Source organism: Oryctolagus cuniculus, chromosome 15 (assembly GCF_051225735.1).
Source record: "Oryctolagus cuniculus isolate XC-2025 breed Fujian yellow rabbit chromosome 15, ASM5122573v1, whole genome shotgun sequence".
Classification (NCBI taxonomy): domain Eukaryota; kingdom Metazoa; phylum Chordata; class Mammalia; order Lagomorpha; family Leporidae; genus Oryctolagus; species Oryctolagus cuniculus.
In genome coordinates this window covers 12,591-28,143 of record NC_142881.1, presented here as the reverse complement: position 1 = coordinate 28,143, position 15,553 = coordinate 12,591, and the positions used below count along the sequence as shown (strand labels likewise).

Genomic DNA, 15,553 nt, shown 5'->3' with positions numbered 1-15,553 from the left:
TGGCACCCTGCCTGTGCTACCTTACATAAAAGTCCCACCATGCATAAACACTTGGCATGGATCTGACTACCTGCCACATGTCCAACCAGTGTCAAAGGACACAGTAGGTCCCGACCACTAGGGCTGGGTGTTGACAGAGCCCAGCTTTGTCCTCATCAGGTCACTGGGACACCTTTTAAGAAGCAGGCATGGCAGGCCTCAGGCTTTGAAACAGTGGCCAGCCACAGCTAATAATAAACCAGGAACTTGGGCCAACGGGGAAGGAAGGTGGCATTGGCTGGTGGGGAACCCTCCCTTCTCAACCAGGCATTATAAAAGATCTGGTTTTTTGTAGGCTCGTCCCTATTCACTGGCAGCAGGACGCAAGCACCATGGCTGTTCTGGGCATCACCGTCGCCCTGCTTGGGTGGATGGCCATCCTCCTGTTCATATCCGTCTGGAAGCAGATCCACAGCAGCTGGAACCTGCCCCCAGGACCTTTCCCACTGCCCATTATCGGGAATCTTCTCCAGTTGGATTTCAAGGATATTCCCAAGTCATTTGGCAGGGTAAGCAACAGTGTTTACTTTGGGGAGAATAAATCAAGAATCTGATCTAAATGTATGTATCGAGTTTATTGTCAAACAAGTTACTGTTACTCAATGCCAGTCTGTTGTGAATTAACTGAATCCATATATCCTCTAGGAGTAAGACAAATGCTGCACTGATGGTGCAGCTTGGGTGCCAAGTGTTCAGGGTGGGCATTGACCTTGGAGGCCCTGGAGACCCTGGTCATGCCGTGTCACTGGAGCAAGTATGCGCAGGCTGGTGAGGCTTGAGCATTGCTCTGGGCCACTCCATGTGGGGCAATGCGATCATGACCAGGTGTGCGTCTGCTGGGCATCAACCTGTGTGATGCCAAGAGCAGCCTGAAAAGTGAAGTGTCAGCTCAGCCCATCGGAACCAGACCAATCCCACCACCGCCCTGCAACTACTGTGGACAGTGAATGAGCTAGAACATCCAAGACTTCGGTGGGTTGATAAAGGAAAGCCAGGCCACCAAGGCGCTTGGGATTGGCTTTAGCTGTCCACCAGTGACCACACATCGACATGGTGCACGGCAAAGGGTGGGCAGTGGCGGGTTCCTGGCTCCAGGTCAGCCTGAAGCACTGGGAGCTGAGGCGTTGAGTGTGGACCTGGACAGTGGGGTGATGGTGCCCGCAAAGTGGCCTCTGGTAAGGGAGACAAGAGCCAGAGCCCACGGGGCTGATGTGTCCAGGCGGGCAGCTGGGCATACGGACATGCCTGCAGTCTTCCCACGGTGGTGTGGACACAGATGGCCTTTCCTCAAGGCCCTCTGAATTCTCTCGGCCAGCAGCAATGGCAGCGACGGGGCAGGGGTGAAGCAGCATTCCTTTGCTCACACCAGCCTCACCCTGCACCTGCTGGTCTCCACAGCTGGCAGAGCGCTTTGGACCGGTGTTCACTCTGTACCTGGGCTCCAGGCGTGTTGTGGTTCTGCACGGCTACAAGGCGGTGAGGGAGATGCTGTTGAACCACAAGAACGAGTTCTCTGGGCGTGGCGAGATCCCTGCTTTGCGGGAGTTTAAGGACAAGGGTGAGTTCACATCCCAGGCATGGAGACCAATCCCTACAGGGGCGTGAGGGTTTCACACAGCCCTGGCCAAGTCCCAGACTAACAGTGGCAGCAGCAATCCTGACCTGAACACAAGAGGCGCATGGCTGGAGGACAACCCCTGTCTGCACCCGCGGATGGGCTCAAGGCAGGAGCCTTGGGGGCAGTGCTAGCTGGGCTGCAGGAGGCTTCAGTGCCTCTGTTGGGGTCTCCAAAGCCCTATTTTATACGTTGCACATGGCCCAGACTGCCCTGGACATGATGTGCACCTGGTCCTCCAGGGATAATGACATGACTGTCTGAGCACAGGCAGCAGGTGCCAGGGACTGCACACATTATTCAGGAAATTGTCATAGAGCTCTGAGAAGCCTGCCCTCTCCCGGGCTCCGGCCTGGTGAGCAGCCTCTAAGGGGGTTGTGCTAGGTGCTGCCCTCCACTCACAGCCCAGCAGCTCTGCCCCCTCCTCTTGACCCCTCAGGGTAAAATCCAAACCCTCCTCTGGCCTGCACTTCCCAACTCAAACTGCTCTGTCCCTGCATTCTGGGACCAGCCAACCTTCTTTCTAGAGTGTTCCTCACAGCACAGTGAGCACACATGCCCTGGGCACTTTCTCGGTGGGGGACTTGACCATTGTTCCCAGTTTATGACAGAGCCCCAGAGCCTGAGCCCCAGAGCCTGGCGGGACATCTTGTCACAGTTGGCACCAAAATGTTCTTGTTGAAGAAAAGGTGGTGGGTAAAAGTAAGAGGAGAGGGGAGGTGAGGGAGTGGCCCCCAATGCCTACGGCAGGTATGGCCAAGAAAGGGCTGTGCAGGGCCAGGCTGGGCGGGCTTTCCCATGGGGACCCAGGGTCTTCACAGAGCTGAGCTGACTGAGCCGACTTCAGAGATGACACAAGTTTGTACCTGGAGAGAAGTGAAAAGTGTGGAGTTAATTGGAATAAGGATGGAAATACGTGAACTTTTTTTTTTAAAGATTTTATTTATTTATTTAAGAGGCAGAGTTACAGACAGTAACTTCCATCCACTGGTGCACTCCCCAAATGGCTGCAAGGGCTGGAGCTGTGCTGATCCAAAGCCAGGAGCCAGGAGCTTCTACTAGGTCTCTTACATGGGTGCAGGGGCCCAAGGACTTGGGCCACCTTCTACTGCTTTCCCAGGCCATATTAGAAAGCTGGATTGGAAAAGGAGCAGCCAGGAATTGAACCGGTGCCCATATAGGATGCGGGCTCCATGGCTGGGGCTTCACCTGATATGCCACAGTGCCGGCCCCTCGTGAACATTTTTAAAGGAAAAGTTCAATCTTAGGTCTGTGGATTTCAGACATCATGGCCCAGGGGTCCTCCAGGGGACACTCCAGGAGGAGATGAGGAGGAGCAGCTCCCACGACTTGAAGCTTGAAGGGAAAGTGTGGTCCTCCCGCCAGTGCTCTGTGAGCCCAGGGGCTGGGTGACCTCTGATGCTAGGAGACCCTGGTGCACAGCCAGAAAGCTTTGTGCTGAGGCATTTACAGTGTGAGGTTTCGACATTAGTGAGGACAGAGTGGTTGTCAAGAACGTGGTCAGTAGACAGGAAAGAAGTGGGCATTTTCACCTGTGGACGTGGATGTGAGCAGAGCATGTGGGAGGCAGGTGAGTGGCCACGTGTGGGCTTGTTTAGTATGAAAGGGAGAAGAGAACAAACACAGGCCCTGCGAGGCTGAATGTGAAGAGGCCCCTGGTCAGTGGATCCACCCTGGTCCTCTTGTGCTTCTGCGTGCACCTGCACACCCGCCCTGTGCCCCAAGGCCCTGTGGGGTCCACCTCCCACCCCAGCCCCATCTCCCTGAGAGCCGGGCATTGCGAGTGACTTCTGCCGGCCCCCTTTCCTTAGGGATCATTTTCAACAATGGACCCACCTGGAAGGACACTCGGCGGTTCTCCCTGACCACCCTCCGGGACTATGGGATGGGGAAACAGGGCAACGAGGACCGGATCCAGCAGGAGGCCCACTTCCTGCTGGAGGAGCTCAGGAAGACTCAGGGTGCGTAGCCTCATGAGACCCACCGACAAGGAGAGGGGCCTGGGGGACCTCGGGCTGCATTCCACGCTCAGCGTCCACACATCAAGGGAGCAGCACGAAGAAAACCCAAACGGGGCAGGCACGTGTGATGTGTTGTAGGGATCGCGGTGTCAGTGCGTCCTCTCGAGGCGCTGCCAAACACTGCACAGACCGAGCTGGGGGAGGGAGAAGGCCCCAGTGAGAATCCACCCCTTCCTTCCACCCAGGGGGCTGTCAGCTCACCTGTCTCCCACACCCTCCTCCTCACGCCCACGTATCACTCACCTACCTGTCTTCCAGGCCAGCCCTTCGACCCCACCTTTGTCATCGGCTGCACACCCTTCAACGTCATCGCCAAAATCCTCTTCAATGACCGCTTTGACTACAAGGACAAGCAGGCTCTGAGGCTGATGAGTTTGTTCAACGAGAACTTCTACCTGCTCAGTACTCCTTGGCTGCAGGTGGAGCCCTTCCCTCCTGTCTCATTCGTCTTCTCTCGCCAAGCTCATGTTGGGAACCGGATGGGTGGGAATCTAGGTCGTGTGGGCTTCCTTGACTGGATCACCCCGTGTTCCTCCCAGAGACGCCCGTGGGCCTCCTTTCCCGACCTCAGGGCATGTTTCCACGAGTGCACCCTGCTTTGGAGAGTGGCTCTCCAACAAGACACCAAGTACTCTGATGACCACAGCCATAAATCAAGTCTGGAGTAAAGTTGTTAACCTAGCACGCAAAGTTATGCTGCATCCAGAAAGAAATATGGTAACAAAATTTTTCTCTCTCCTTAGGTTTACAATAATTTTTCAAACTATCTACAGTACATGCCTGGAAGTCACAGGAAAGTAATAAAAAATACGTGTGAAATAAAAGAGTACACGCTCGCAAGAGTGAAGGAGCACCAGAAGTCGCTGGACCCCAGCTGCCCCCGGGACTTCATTGACTGCCTGCTCATAGAAATGGAGAAGGTGCACCCCACCCCCACACTCCCGCCCTGCAGCGGCTCCAGGTGGGGATGTGCGGGGTTCACAGGTTCCAGCCTCCTGTTGTGACCCACTCGTGGTGTCCAGCTGCCCCAGGGGCCGCAGTTGGCGCTGTTAGTTCTGCACAAACACCCTTGGCTTCAGCAGGACCTCTGCTCCCCATGGAGCAGCTGCAGGGGTGGCGGGGGCCTGGGGCGTTCCGCTCAGTGCACTTCAGTGCACCAACCTTGAGAGCCATGTCTCGACGAGGAGAAGCCCTCGGCTCCCCTTGTAGGTGCTTGTTCCCCAGTCGTGCGTCTGCAGCCCCTCAGGACCCCTGCCTGTGGCTCCGACTGGTGAGCCCTCTGTGTCCCTGTCTTTCCCTTTCCTGCTGCTGTGGCTGTGGAATGCAGTCCATGCTGATTACTCTCAGGCGATGGCCAGGGCTCACCGAAGCGCCCCTCCTCCACGTGGGCTCCTCCCTGTCCCCTCGTATGGCCTGCTGATAAAGACACCAGACTTGGGCTGGAAAGAAGGGACCCTGGCCACTGTGGCCCAGGTGGTGTTAGCAGGGTCCCCCCGAGGCCAGGCGCATCTCCCATCCCCCAGGACGCCCGCGTGCTGTTGAGGGAGGAGTCCCAGGGCCTGGGTGAGGGGCCCATCCTGCCCTCCGAGGCTTCCCAGGAAGCTCAGTGTCCCAGCAGAGAGAGGGAGTGGGTCCCACAGGGACAGCTTCTGGCACTCCTACCTCTGCTCTCCCCGCGGAGCTGGAGGTGGTTCTGACCCCCCTGAAGCCACCCTCTCACCGGTTCCCCGTCCGTCTCTAACTTCTCAGGACAAGCACGGCACGGAGCCCCTGTACACGCTGGAAAACATCGCTGTGACTGTGGCGGACCTGTTCTTTGCGGGCACGGAGACCACCAGCACCACGCTGCGATATGGGCTCCTGATCCTGCTGAAGCACCCCGAGATCGAAGGTTTGCAGCCTCCGGCAGACGCAGCCTGCATTTCAGCTTCCGCTGTGGGTCTGCAGCTGCTGGCCACCCTCAGCAATGGCGTGGGCCCCTGGGGAACCTCTCTGGGGGTGGTGTTCTTGGGCATGCCCAGGACCTGGTGCCCTTGGACACTGGCTGGCCCACAGCCTGTGAGGGGCCTCTGGCTACATGACAGAGCAGCCTGAGGGTCTGTACTCTGCTCTGTGAGCCTTGCATGACAGAGAAAACAATGCTGCTATTGCCCAGAAGACTTGGCCTTACAGGCGGGGGTGGAGAGTGTGCAGGGCCAAGGGGCTCTTCCTGGGCGTCCAGCACCCAGATGGCTGCCACCCTGGAGCCTCCTCACTGCTTTCACGGGGCTGCTCCCAGCAGCACCTGCGTCCAAGGGGACCCAGTGTCTATTGGAGGCGTGGGGTCTGGGCCCACATACGTAGGGGAAGCACCCACCGTGGCTGAATAGAGGCCTCGTGGGGGCACCCACAGTCACCAGGATGATGAGCTGACCTCCAGGCAAGAGGGAGTAAAGTGGCAGCAGCCTCACACGAGGGTGCCCTCGGGCCTGCGGCCCTGCCTCTCTCTGGGTTGGCCCCGAGTGCACAGCCTGGGTGGCCTGTGCTGCTCCCTCCCTGCCCAAGCCACAGCTGCTACCAGTGAAAATGCGGCTTCAGCTGAGCGCCAGCCGGGCAGAATCGCAGGCTATGGAGTCATCGCCTCCAAGAATGTGGCTTTGTGACGGGTTCAGGTTTGCGCCCTGGTCTCTGGTCTCTCTGAAGGCAAAGCCTTCGCTTCACAGAAATGTGACGGGTGAAGCAACCAATGCCCACAGAGGGAAACGTTTTATGGGTTTTGCCGCTATTAAAGGAGAACTCTTGATCATTTTACTAGGGGAACCATGGACTCAAAACCGTTTTAGGTGATTAATTATGAGGAATTTCTAAGACAAACAGAAAACACAGATAACACCCACACATCCATTGCCAAGTTTACCCTTGTGTGGCGCTCACTTCAGAGGTCTTCAAAGAGAACTCGCTATGAGCAGCAAAGCCCCATGGCCTTGCCGCCCTCCCAGAGGAGTGCAGTGCCCGTGGCCACGTGTGGCCGTGCGTTCACCACTAATGCGCCTGAGTCCACGATTCCCGCCCGTGCTGTGTGTGTCTCCATAGCTCATCTGTGCACCGCGCCAAACACGGCTCTTTCCCCTGAACGTGCTGTGGCCTCTCTCAAGCAGACTGCGTGTCTGACTCTACTCTGTCTTCTCCACACTTTGTAGAGCACAGCACAAACATGCCGAGGCTAATAGTAGTGCCAAAATTTCTCTCCCAAAAGAAATTTCCAAGACCGTTTGTTATTCTCTACTCCTAACATGAAGAGATGAACTAGCTGAGCATTGTCAGCTAAGATAACGGATGCCCAAACACCGGCAGGTGCTGAACAAGCCCTAGGCTCAGCGGTCACCGAGCCTCGTGGAGAATTTATCCCGTGGGTCTGGGTGCCTGCAGAACACCAGCACTGCTCAAGCTGCTTCACAGACATCTGCTGGGTGCACGTGGGGGACGGAAGGCTGTCGGGTGGACGGCAAGATGGGTGGGCAGGTGGATGGGTGCATAGGTAGGTGGGTGGTAGGAGAATGCGAGGGTGTTCGATAGATGGGGGGGTGCCTACCTAAAGCCAGTCCTTTAAACTTAGCTCATTCGTATCTTGGCAGAGAAACTTCATGAAGAAATCGACAGGGTGATTGGGCCGAGCCGAATGCCTTCTGTCAGGGACAGGGTGCAGATGCCCTACATGGACGCTGTGGTACATGAGATTCAGCGATTCATCGATCTCGTGCCCTCCAATCTGCCGCACGAAGCCACACGGGACACCACCTTCCAAGGATACGTCATCCCCAAGGTTGGTGCACATGGCCAGTGTTGCCTTTCTGCTCACCACCTGGCCTTCCAGGGAGCACGATTAGGGCAGGGGTTGGGATGGGGGCCGAGGACACCTCCCTTGGGCAGACACAGCTAATGGTGGGCAGGTTAGACCTGCCCTGCGGAGCAGAGAGGAGATCTGGGAAGGGGCCTGGGTTTGTAGGACTTTCCAGCCCCAGGGAGGGGCAGCAGCAGCACCAGCCCTGGAGTCACTCTGTGAAGAGACGAGGGCTTTCGTCTTCCTTAGCCCCATCCTGTTTTCCATCAAGTCCTTAAGCAAGCAACTTCCCCAAATGGAAATATTTTGCCATCTTGTATAACGTAAAATCCAAAACCGCCTTCTTGCCCGGGGGCTCCTGGGGGAAAGCCCGTGTTGGGTTGACATGAGTGAGACGACCTCTGGTTTTCTAGGGCACTGTTGTAATCCCGACTCTGGACTCCCTTTTGTATGACAAGCAAGAATTCCCTGATCCCGAGAAGTTCAAACCAGAGCACTTTCTGAATGAGGAGGGGAAGTTCAAGTATAGCGACTACTTCAAGGCGTTTTCTGCAGGTGAGACGAGCCCAGAGGTCGCACCTGCCCTGTAGAGTCATCTCCCACGCCGCCCTCTCTACACCCACACTCTGCCATCATGTGGGATCAGAGCAGCACGTGGGGCCTCACACGACCTAGGGAGCTCTTCCCTGTTCAGAGAAGTCAAGTGACACCTTTCACCAAAAGTCCAGGGAGGAGGCATTGTGAGTGAATCCTGTTTCATAGGTGGACATATTGCCACCTCCTTTTTCAAAGATTTTTTTTAAGATTTTATTCATTTATTTGAGAGGCAGTTACAGACAGTGAGAGGGAGAGACAGAGAGAAAGGTCTTCCTTCCATTGGTTTACTCCCCATATGGCCACAATGACCAGAGCTGCGCTGATCTGAAGCCAGGAGCCAGGTGCTTCTTCTGGGTCTCCAAGGACTTGGGCCATCTTCTACTGCTCCAATGTCAAGGCAGAGAACTGGATTGGAAGAGGAGCAGCCAGGACTAGTACTGGTGCCCATATGGGATACCGGCACTGCAGGCGGAGGACTAACCTATTGTGCCACAGAGCCAGCCCCTATTTGTTTTTTTATCTGAGAGATAGAGATAGAGATAGAGATAGAGATAGAGATAGAGATAGAGATAGAGATAGAGAGAGAAATATCTTCTACCCGCTGGTTCACTCCTCAAATGGCCACAATGGCCAGGGCTGGGCCAGGCTGAAGCCAGGAGCCTGGAGCTCCATCCAGGTCTCCCATAGGAGTGCAGGGACCCAAGCACTTGGGCCATCATCTGCTGCTTTCCCAGGCGCATGAGTAGGGAGCTGACTTGGAAGTGGAGCAGCCGGGACTGGAGCTGATGCTCTGTCCTGGGATGCGGCGCGGCAAGTGGCGGCTTGACCTGCAGTGCCAGAATACCCATCCTTCTGTCACCGCCAGTCTGTTTCTACTTTAACAGGACTTAGTGAAAATCTCCCAAAACCATGTACCTAAGGCTCCATAATTTTAAGCAAGGGTCACTGCAACTCTGACCTTCCCGGGCTCGTCACAGGGTGCCCCCGTCTCCCTCCACGGGGCTTCTGGGCCTTCTCAGTCCCTGCTCCCCGTCCCAGGGCCTCTCTGTGCGTTCTGCTGAGGGAAGACCACAGGCAGCTCCAGGACTCAGCCCCGGGGTTGGGGCCTTGGCCTCTGGCACTGCCCACCGCCTCCCTGCCTGTGTCCTGGGCAGAGGCCCTTTTCGCAAGCAGACACAGCTTTGCTGCGGAGTTCTGACGACTGCTGTTGTGTGAAAGCTCACTCTTGAGTAGGTTCGCGCTTCTTTCTGCGGGCAGAGTGCTTTAGGGAGCGCCTTCTCTATGGCCGCCCTCCCCCAGCCCCGACCCACTGCCTCAAGTTAGCAACTCTGGCCACGTCTCACCGATGCTGTTGTTGCTTCTAGGAAAACGTGTGTGTGTTGGAGAAGGCCTGGCTCGCATGGAGTTGTTTCTGCTCCTGTCTGCCATTCTGCAGCATTTTAACCTCAAGCCTCTCGTTGACCCAGAGGACATTGACCTTCGCAGTATTGCGGTGGGCTTCGGCCGCATCCCACCACGCTACAAACTCTGTGTCGTTCCTCGCTCATAAACCCAAGGGCAGCACCCCGGAAGACACCACTGTGTCTGTGTGAGGGCTGAGTTTGCCCGGCCTGCAAGGCCCTGGGAACACTTCACAGCACACGGTGCACTCTGTGTCCATGTTCCCTGGTAAAATAAACAGTAACTTTCAAGCCCAGCAGTGTGCATCTTTCAACCTCTCTGACTCGGATCCTCCTGCCTCCCTCCTGCAGGGTTTCATTGAGCCCACGGGGACAAACCAGGGTGCTCTCTCTGTCTCAGGACCCTGAATTCAATCACACACTCAGATTCCTTACAGCTTGTCAGTTCACATATCCATGGTTCTTGGATTTAGGGTATCTTTGGGGCATTGTTCTGCTGACCCCACCTCCCAGCTCACCCACCTTAGGGCACTGCTGAACACAAAGTTAGCAGGCAGGAAATCCACTGCCTGGAGGGCCAGCTGCCCAGCTGACAGGTGCTGTCTTTCTCATTGTCCCACCTACATGGTGGCAAGACTTTCTCCAGCAGAAAAATGTATGAAAATGTCTTCTTATTTGCTTTGGGGCAGAGAAATTTCATTTCTTTTTTCTCTCTCTCTTTAATTTATTTATTTGAAAATCAGAAATAGAGAGAGAAAGAGAGAGAGAGAGATTTCCATCCTCTGGTTTACACCAGGGGCTTCATCCAGGTCTCCCACATGGGTGCAGGGCCCAAGCACTTGGGCCATCCTCTGCTGCTTTTTCAGGCACATTAGTAGAGAGATGGATTGGAAGAGAAGCAACTGGATCTTGAACCGGCACCCACATGGGATACTGGCACTGCAGGCGACTGTGTAACACGCTACACTGCAACACTGGCCCTGAGAAGTTTCAGTGTGAGAGAATACCCTGGGGAAATACTAAGGCACCCAACAGTGATGGGAGATGTTGGGAAGGAGCATGCGGGCCTTTGAGGGTGGCCTCTGAGCTGAAGGAATCGCTGGCCGGTCTGCAAAGTCCAGACGTGCACTCATCGGAAGCTCCCCAGGCCTTGCCTATCACAGGCACTGCAGTCTGCTCAAGGCCGAGCCCTGCCAATATCACAAGCGGCAATGTTACCTAAGAAATCCGCTTCTGATCTCAACCATGTTCTGTGATATAAGAAGAGTAGGGGTCACTGCAAGTTGGGTGGATGTAGAGAGTGGAAGGAATTTGGTTGTTGCTGCCTGGGAACTGGTCAGAGAGGAGGGGAGGGAGGGGCAGCTAGCTCCCACTCCATGTCCAGGCCAGGCTGCCCTTCCGTGTGACAGGGATGTCTCCACCTGTGTCAGCCACTTGCAGGGGGACTGAGACTTGTGCCCCCTTGGCATTTCATTGGGTCCAGTGTTCCCCCAGTTACTCAGAAAGAGTAACCTCTCACAGCTGGTGGGATTGCAAACCCCACCCACAGTCACCCCGAGCAACACACCTTCATCTGCCGCTGGCCCCTCGATCCCCCGGACGGCTTGTCATGACCACCTGGGTGTGTCTTGGTGACAGCATAGTGTAGCGGGCTTCAGCTTCCTCCTTGTAAAGGAGGCACATGCCTGAGCTCAGAGGGCTGGGACAGAGCAGGTGGTGATGGCCGAGCCATGCAAGGAACCCCCATGCAGTATCCTGCATGCTTCAAAGTCCTCATGCTCTCTTCCAGTCCATTCAGGTGGGTCAGCACCAGGACCTCCAGGGCCTCATATGGAGGTTTGGCCCTCAGGGTTCCAAGTTGCCAAGGAGTCAGCGTGGGTCTGGGCCTTGGCTATGTCTGTCGTTTTCCTTTAGGAGTACAACTGAACAAGACCATGTCGGTTATCCCGGGTCAAGCTGAAGGCCAGAATCAGGGACTGAAACTCAGGGTCTTCTGAAACTCTCCCTGGCTTTTGTTTACGTTGATTTAAGTCGGTCATGGGAAGAGGGACACGGACTCTAATTATCCCAGCATCTCCATTAGCCAGAAGACAAAGACTCCTTGTACCCAGATGATGGGAGTCTCCAGCTGTGAGTGATCCCAGCCAGCCTATCTTCCTGGGAGGATTTGGTTCTAGGGAGAGGCAGTGGGCCAGTAGGAGATAACAGAGAATCAGGGCTTGATGGAGAGAGGAGCTGATCACCCCATGAGGACCGCTCCAAAGTTGGACAAGCTGAGCTGAGGTGGCTGAGCCCTGGGTGGTAGAGAATCCCTCATCCGTGGGTCACCTGCTGCTCCCTCAGTCTGGTGTCTTTAGGAGCCTATGGGCACTCAAGCGCCCTTGGGCCCTCTCACTTGGCTGAGGTATTTGCGGTCCCCGGGGCTCTCATGTGTAGGGGGGAGGGGCAATGCCGGATTGGTCACAAGAGGGCTCCCATTTATCATTTAAGCAAGGTGGTGGCCTGCTTGGTGCTTCAGGTACAGATTATAGTGGCTTATTATGACTTAAAATAATCTTGAAAGTTATCTGTTGAAGGGTTCTTCTTTCAAATACTACCGAGAGAATCCCGCAAATGGAGAATTCCTTACTGTCTCCATCAGTCATATCCCAGGACCACATCCAGGCCCCTTGTTTTGTCATTGCCATGGAAATGGGAGGTGACACACTGTGACAATGGATACAAAAGCATAAGCATAGATGTGGAATCCAGGAACACAAGATTGGCCATGTGCCAAAGGGTTTTCCAGAGACAGCAAAGGGCTTTGAGGGAGGGGGGCGGTCAGAGGACGGCAGGGTTCATTATACAGACAGAGTCTTACTGCATGGAGACCAAACACCGCATACATAAGTGTGGCAAAACGCTGGAGGTTCAGATGCCTTAAGCAGAAAGTCCATGGTCAGATGGTTGTGGGAACCAGGAGACCCACTGGGTGCTTCATGGCTTGGGAGAGTCCCAGCCACTCCCATAGCTCTCCTTCACAAAGGACAGCAAGGTGTCTGCTCTGCGTGGTAAGTGCTCTGAGCCTTCTCACCCCCAGCACTGGAGGGAGCAGACGTGGTTAGGCTATGAGGAGTTAGTCCGTGGTGTGTCAGAACAGAGTTAAGAAGGAAAGGCAGAATGAAACCAAGAACTCTCAGGTGCAATGGAGACAAGACTCAGGAGGAAGATTCGGCAACCAGTTTCTGGGTGGGCTTTTACCTCCTCTAAGCTGACTAGCTTACCACAGACATCATGAGATGACTGGATCCAGGTTCCCGTCTCCAACACCAGAAAGAGTTCTAGTATGAGACACAGGTGAAGACTAGCAAAGGACTTACTGTTAGCAAAAGAGGAAGTGTGGGCATGCTCAAGAGTGACCTGTGCCCAAAGGGCTAGGGACCAACCCTGTATATATCTGAAAAGAATGGGGGTGGTGTCTCAGGAAGAGTTCTATTTAGTATTCATAGGGATGGTGTCTTGGCAGGGGTTCGAGTACTGCCTGTTTCCTTGCCTGTTTTTTGGAAACTTGAGTTGTCATGGCATCAGGTACAGGATGGGAGTAAGAGTGTTATCACGGGGCCAATGCTGTGGTGTAGTGGGTAAAGCCACCGCCTGTGCTGCCGGCATCATATATGGGTGCTGGTTCAAGTCCCAGCTGCTCCATTTCTGATCCAGCTTCCTGCTAATGGCCTGGGAATGCAGCAGAGAATGGTGCAAATGCTTGAGCCCCTGCACCCATGTGGGAGACCTAAAGGAAGCTCTTGGTTCCCTGGTTTCAGATCAGCCCAGCTCCAGCCATTGCAGCCATTTGGGAAGTGAACCAGTGGATGAAAGATCTCATTCTCTCTCTCTCTCTCTCTCTCTAACTCTGCCTTTCAAATAATAAGTAAGTAAATCTTTTCAAAAAAAGAAAACAGTGTTAGCCACAGTAATTTTATTATAATGCTGCTGCAAATAGCTACAGGTCATCAGGGGACACAGCAGCCACATTGGTGATTTTTGGCCACTACAGGTTCTTGGTGGTAGTTTCACAGAAACTGGTGTTTTCTGCAGAACAAAAAAGGGATGGAAGCTGAATGGGACAGGCAGAATCGCAGGGCGGGACAGTGACCTCAGCTCTACCCTGCTGGCTACCCCTTTGCCTGTATCGTCAGGAGCCAGGAATTCAATCCAGGTCTCCCACACTGGCGACAGAAATACAGTTATGGGAGCCGTCACCTGCTGTCTCTCAGGGTCTACATTCACAGGAAGGTGGAGTCGGGAGTGGAGCCAGGACTCAAATCCATGCCTTCTGGTGTGGGATGTGGGCACCCAAGCACCACCTTAATTGCTAGGGCACACACCTGTCCATATTTCTCTGCATTCTGATTGCTATTATTTACTTCTTTCTGTTTTGGGTTTATCTTTTTCTTCTTTTACTAGTTTCTTAAGGTGAGAAGTTAGCTGTCTAATGACTCTTTTACAAAATAAGACATTTGCAGCTACGATTTCCCTCCAAGTCATATTTTAACTGCTTCCCATTAGTTGTTGTACCTTTTGTTTTCACTTTCAGTCATCTCAAAGTATTTTCTTATTTTCCTTGTCATTTCTTCTATGACCTGTTGACTGTTTAGAAATACACACACACACACACACACACACACACACACATATATAAAGTCATTTCACAATGTTTTTCACATCTTCTATATCATGGTCAATCTTTTTCTTAGTTGTATTAATTACTTAAGGTTAATATTGATCTCTCTAATGTAGACATTCCTTATTTTTTCATTTAATGTGAGACTTTTTGATAGATGCAGGTATATCTACAGTTGTGTTGTCCTGATGGACAGACATTTCCATCAGTGTGAAATGTCCCTCCATTGACAATGTTTTAAAGTCTGTTTTGTCCTTATTAGAGTATCCATCCCGTGCAGCTCTCTTTTGGTTTACATGACATTTTTTAAATGAGGAAATTGAAATTTTTATTGTGTTTCTTATTCACTGTGTAAAACAGCACCAACAAATGCAGTGTATTGCAAAATTGAGACGGTGTTGTTCTTTCTCTGGCACTGTACAGCTTAAAAAACCTGTTCTGTATTCCCAGTTACTTCCAATAGAAAGATCATTACATATTTTGACCCCAATCTGGGGATGGGTATAAGCAAGTTACAATATTACATAAGACTTAGGGTAACAATGTTATCCTTGAATTACATTCTTTTTATAACCAGTTTTCACCACAGGTAACTTCACTACTCTGAATACCACTTTGTGCTGGAGCCCAGTATAGAAAGCACAAGGTCCTGTGAAAACCTGCACGTTGTGTCCTCTGCACTCGGTACACAGTCAGGGGCGTGGTCTCCAGCGGCAGAGTTGAAAGTCGTGTCTCTTCCCATCACTGTTGCTAAAAGTTGCTGGTTTGAGTCCTGTCCACCACTAATTTAAGAGAACTGTGCTGGATTCAGTTATTCCACACCAGTTCACGTGAGGGGTCCACGTCCATTCCCCAATAGCTTTTCTGTAGGTCTCACAGGCTTCCTCACTCACCAGCTCCTCTAGTTCTGAAGGGCTGCCCAGTGTCCTCTTGGTCGGCCATCTTCAGACAGGACGTGTGGACGAGCCCTGGGTTTTCCTCAAGGGCTTCATTCGTTTCAGTTCCTTCTGATCCAAGAGAATGGAGTCACCAGCAGCTTTCACACTTTCCAAAGCACAAACTCATCTTGTTTTCCCAATCGTGTCCCCACTTAGGGCAGTAAACAACAATAAAGAGCATCTCTCAAAGCTTCCCCTGCAAAACTGTTGATTGGCACTGTTCCACTACCACCTTCTGTTGTCATCCATTCATGCCTCTCTGTGCAGTTATGCACAGAAAGCACAGTGGGTCCAGTGCGCAGCGTCTGGCCAGCGCCTGCCTGCGGTCACCAGGCCAGAGGAGGGCAGGGAGCAGTGGGCTCTGAGGCTGCGAGGAGGCTGCGGGCCCTGGCCCTCATGCCCTGCCCACCTGCAGGGCCGCGTTCTGCATTTCTGTCCTACA

General features: G+C 53.6%; 1 protein-coding gene across 1 annotated transcript; it reads left to right on the top strand.

Moving 5' to 3' along the window:
* Positions 1 to 340: 340 nt before the first annotated feature.
* LOC100342322 (cytochrome P450 2E1) lies at positions 341 to 9,809 on the top strand. The gene is made up of 9 exons (XM_002718771.6): positions 341 to 548; positions 1,438 to 1,597; positions 3,487 to 3,636; positions 3,955 to 4,115; positions 4,440 to 4,616; positions 5,446 to 5,587; positions 7,311 to 7,498; positions 7,930 to 8,071; positions 9,478 to 9,809. Exons 1-9 carry the CDS (start codon positions 372 to 374, stop codon positions 9,660 to 9,662), a joined length of 1,482 nt encoding a protein of 493 aa, XP_002718817.1. The 5' UTR covers positions 341 to 371; the 3' UTR covers positions 9,663 to 9,809.
* The last annotated feature ends 5,744 nt before the right edge of the window (positions 9,810 to 15,553 follow it).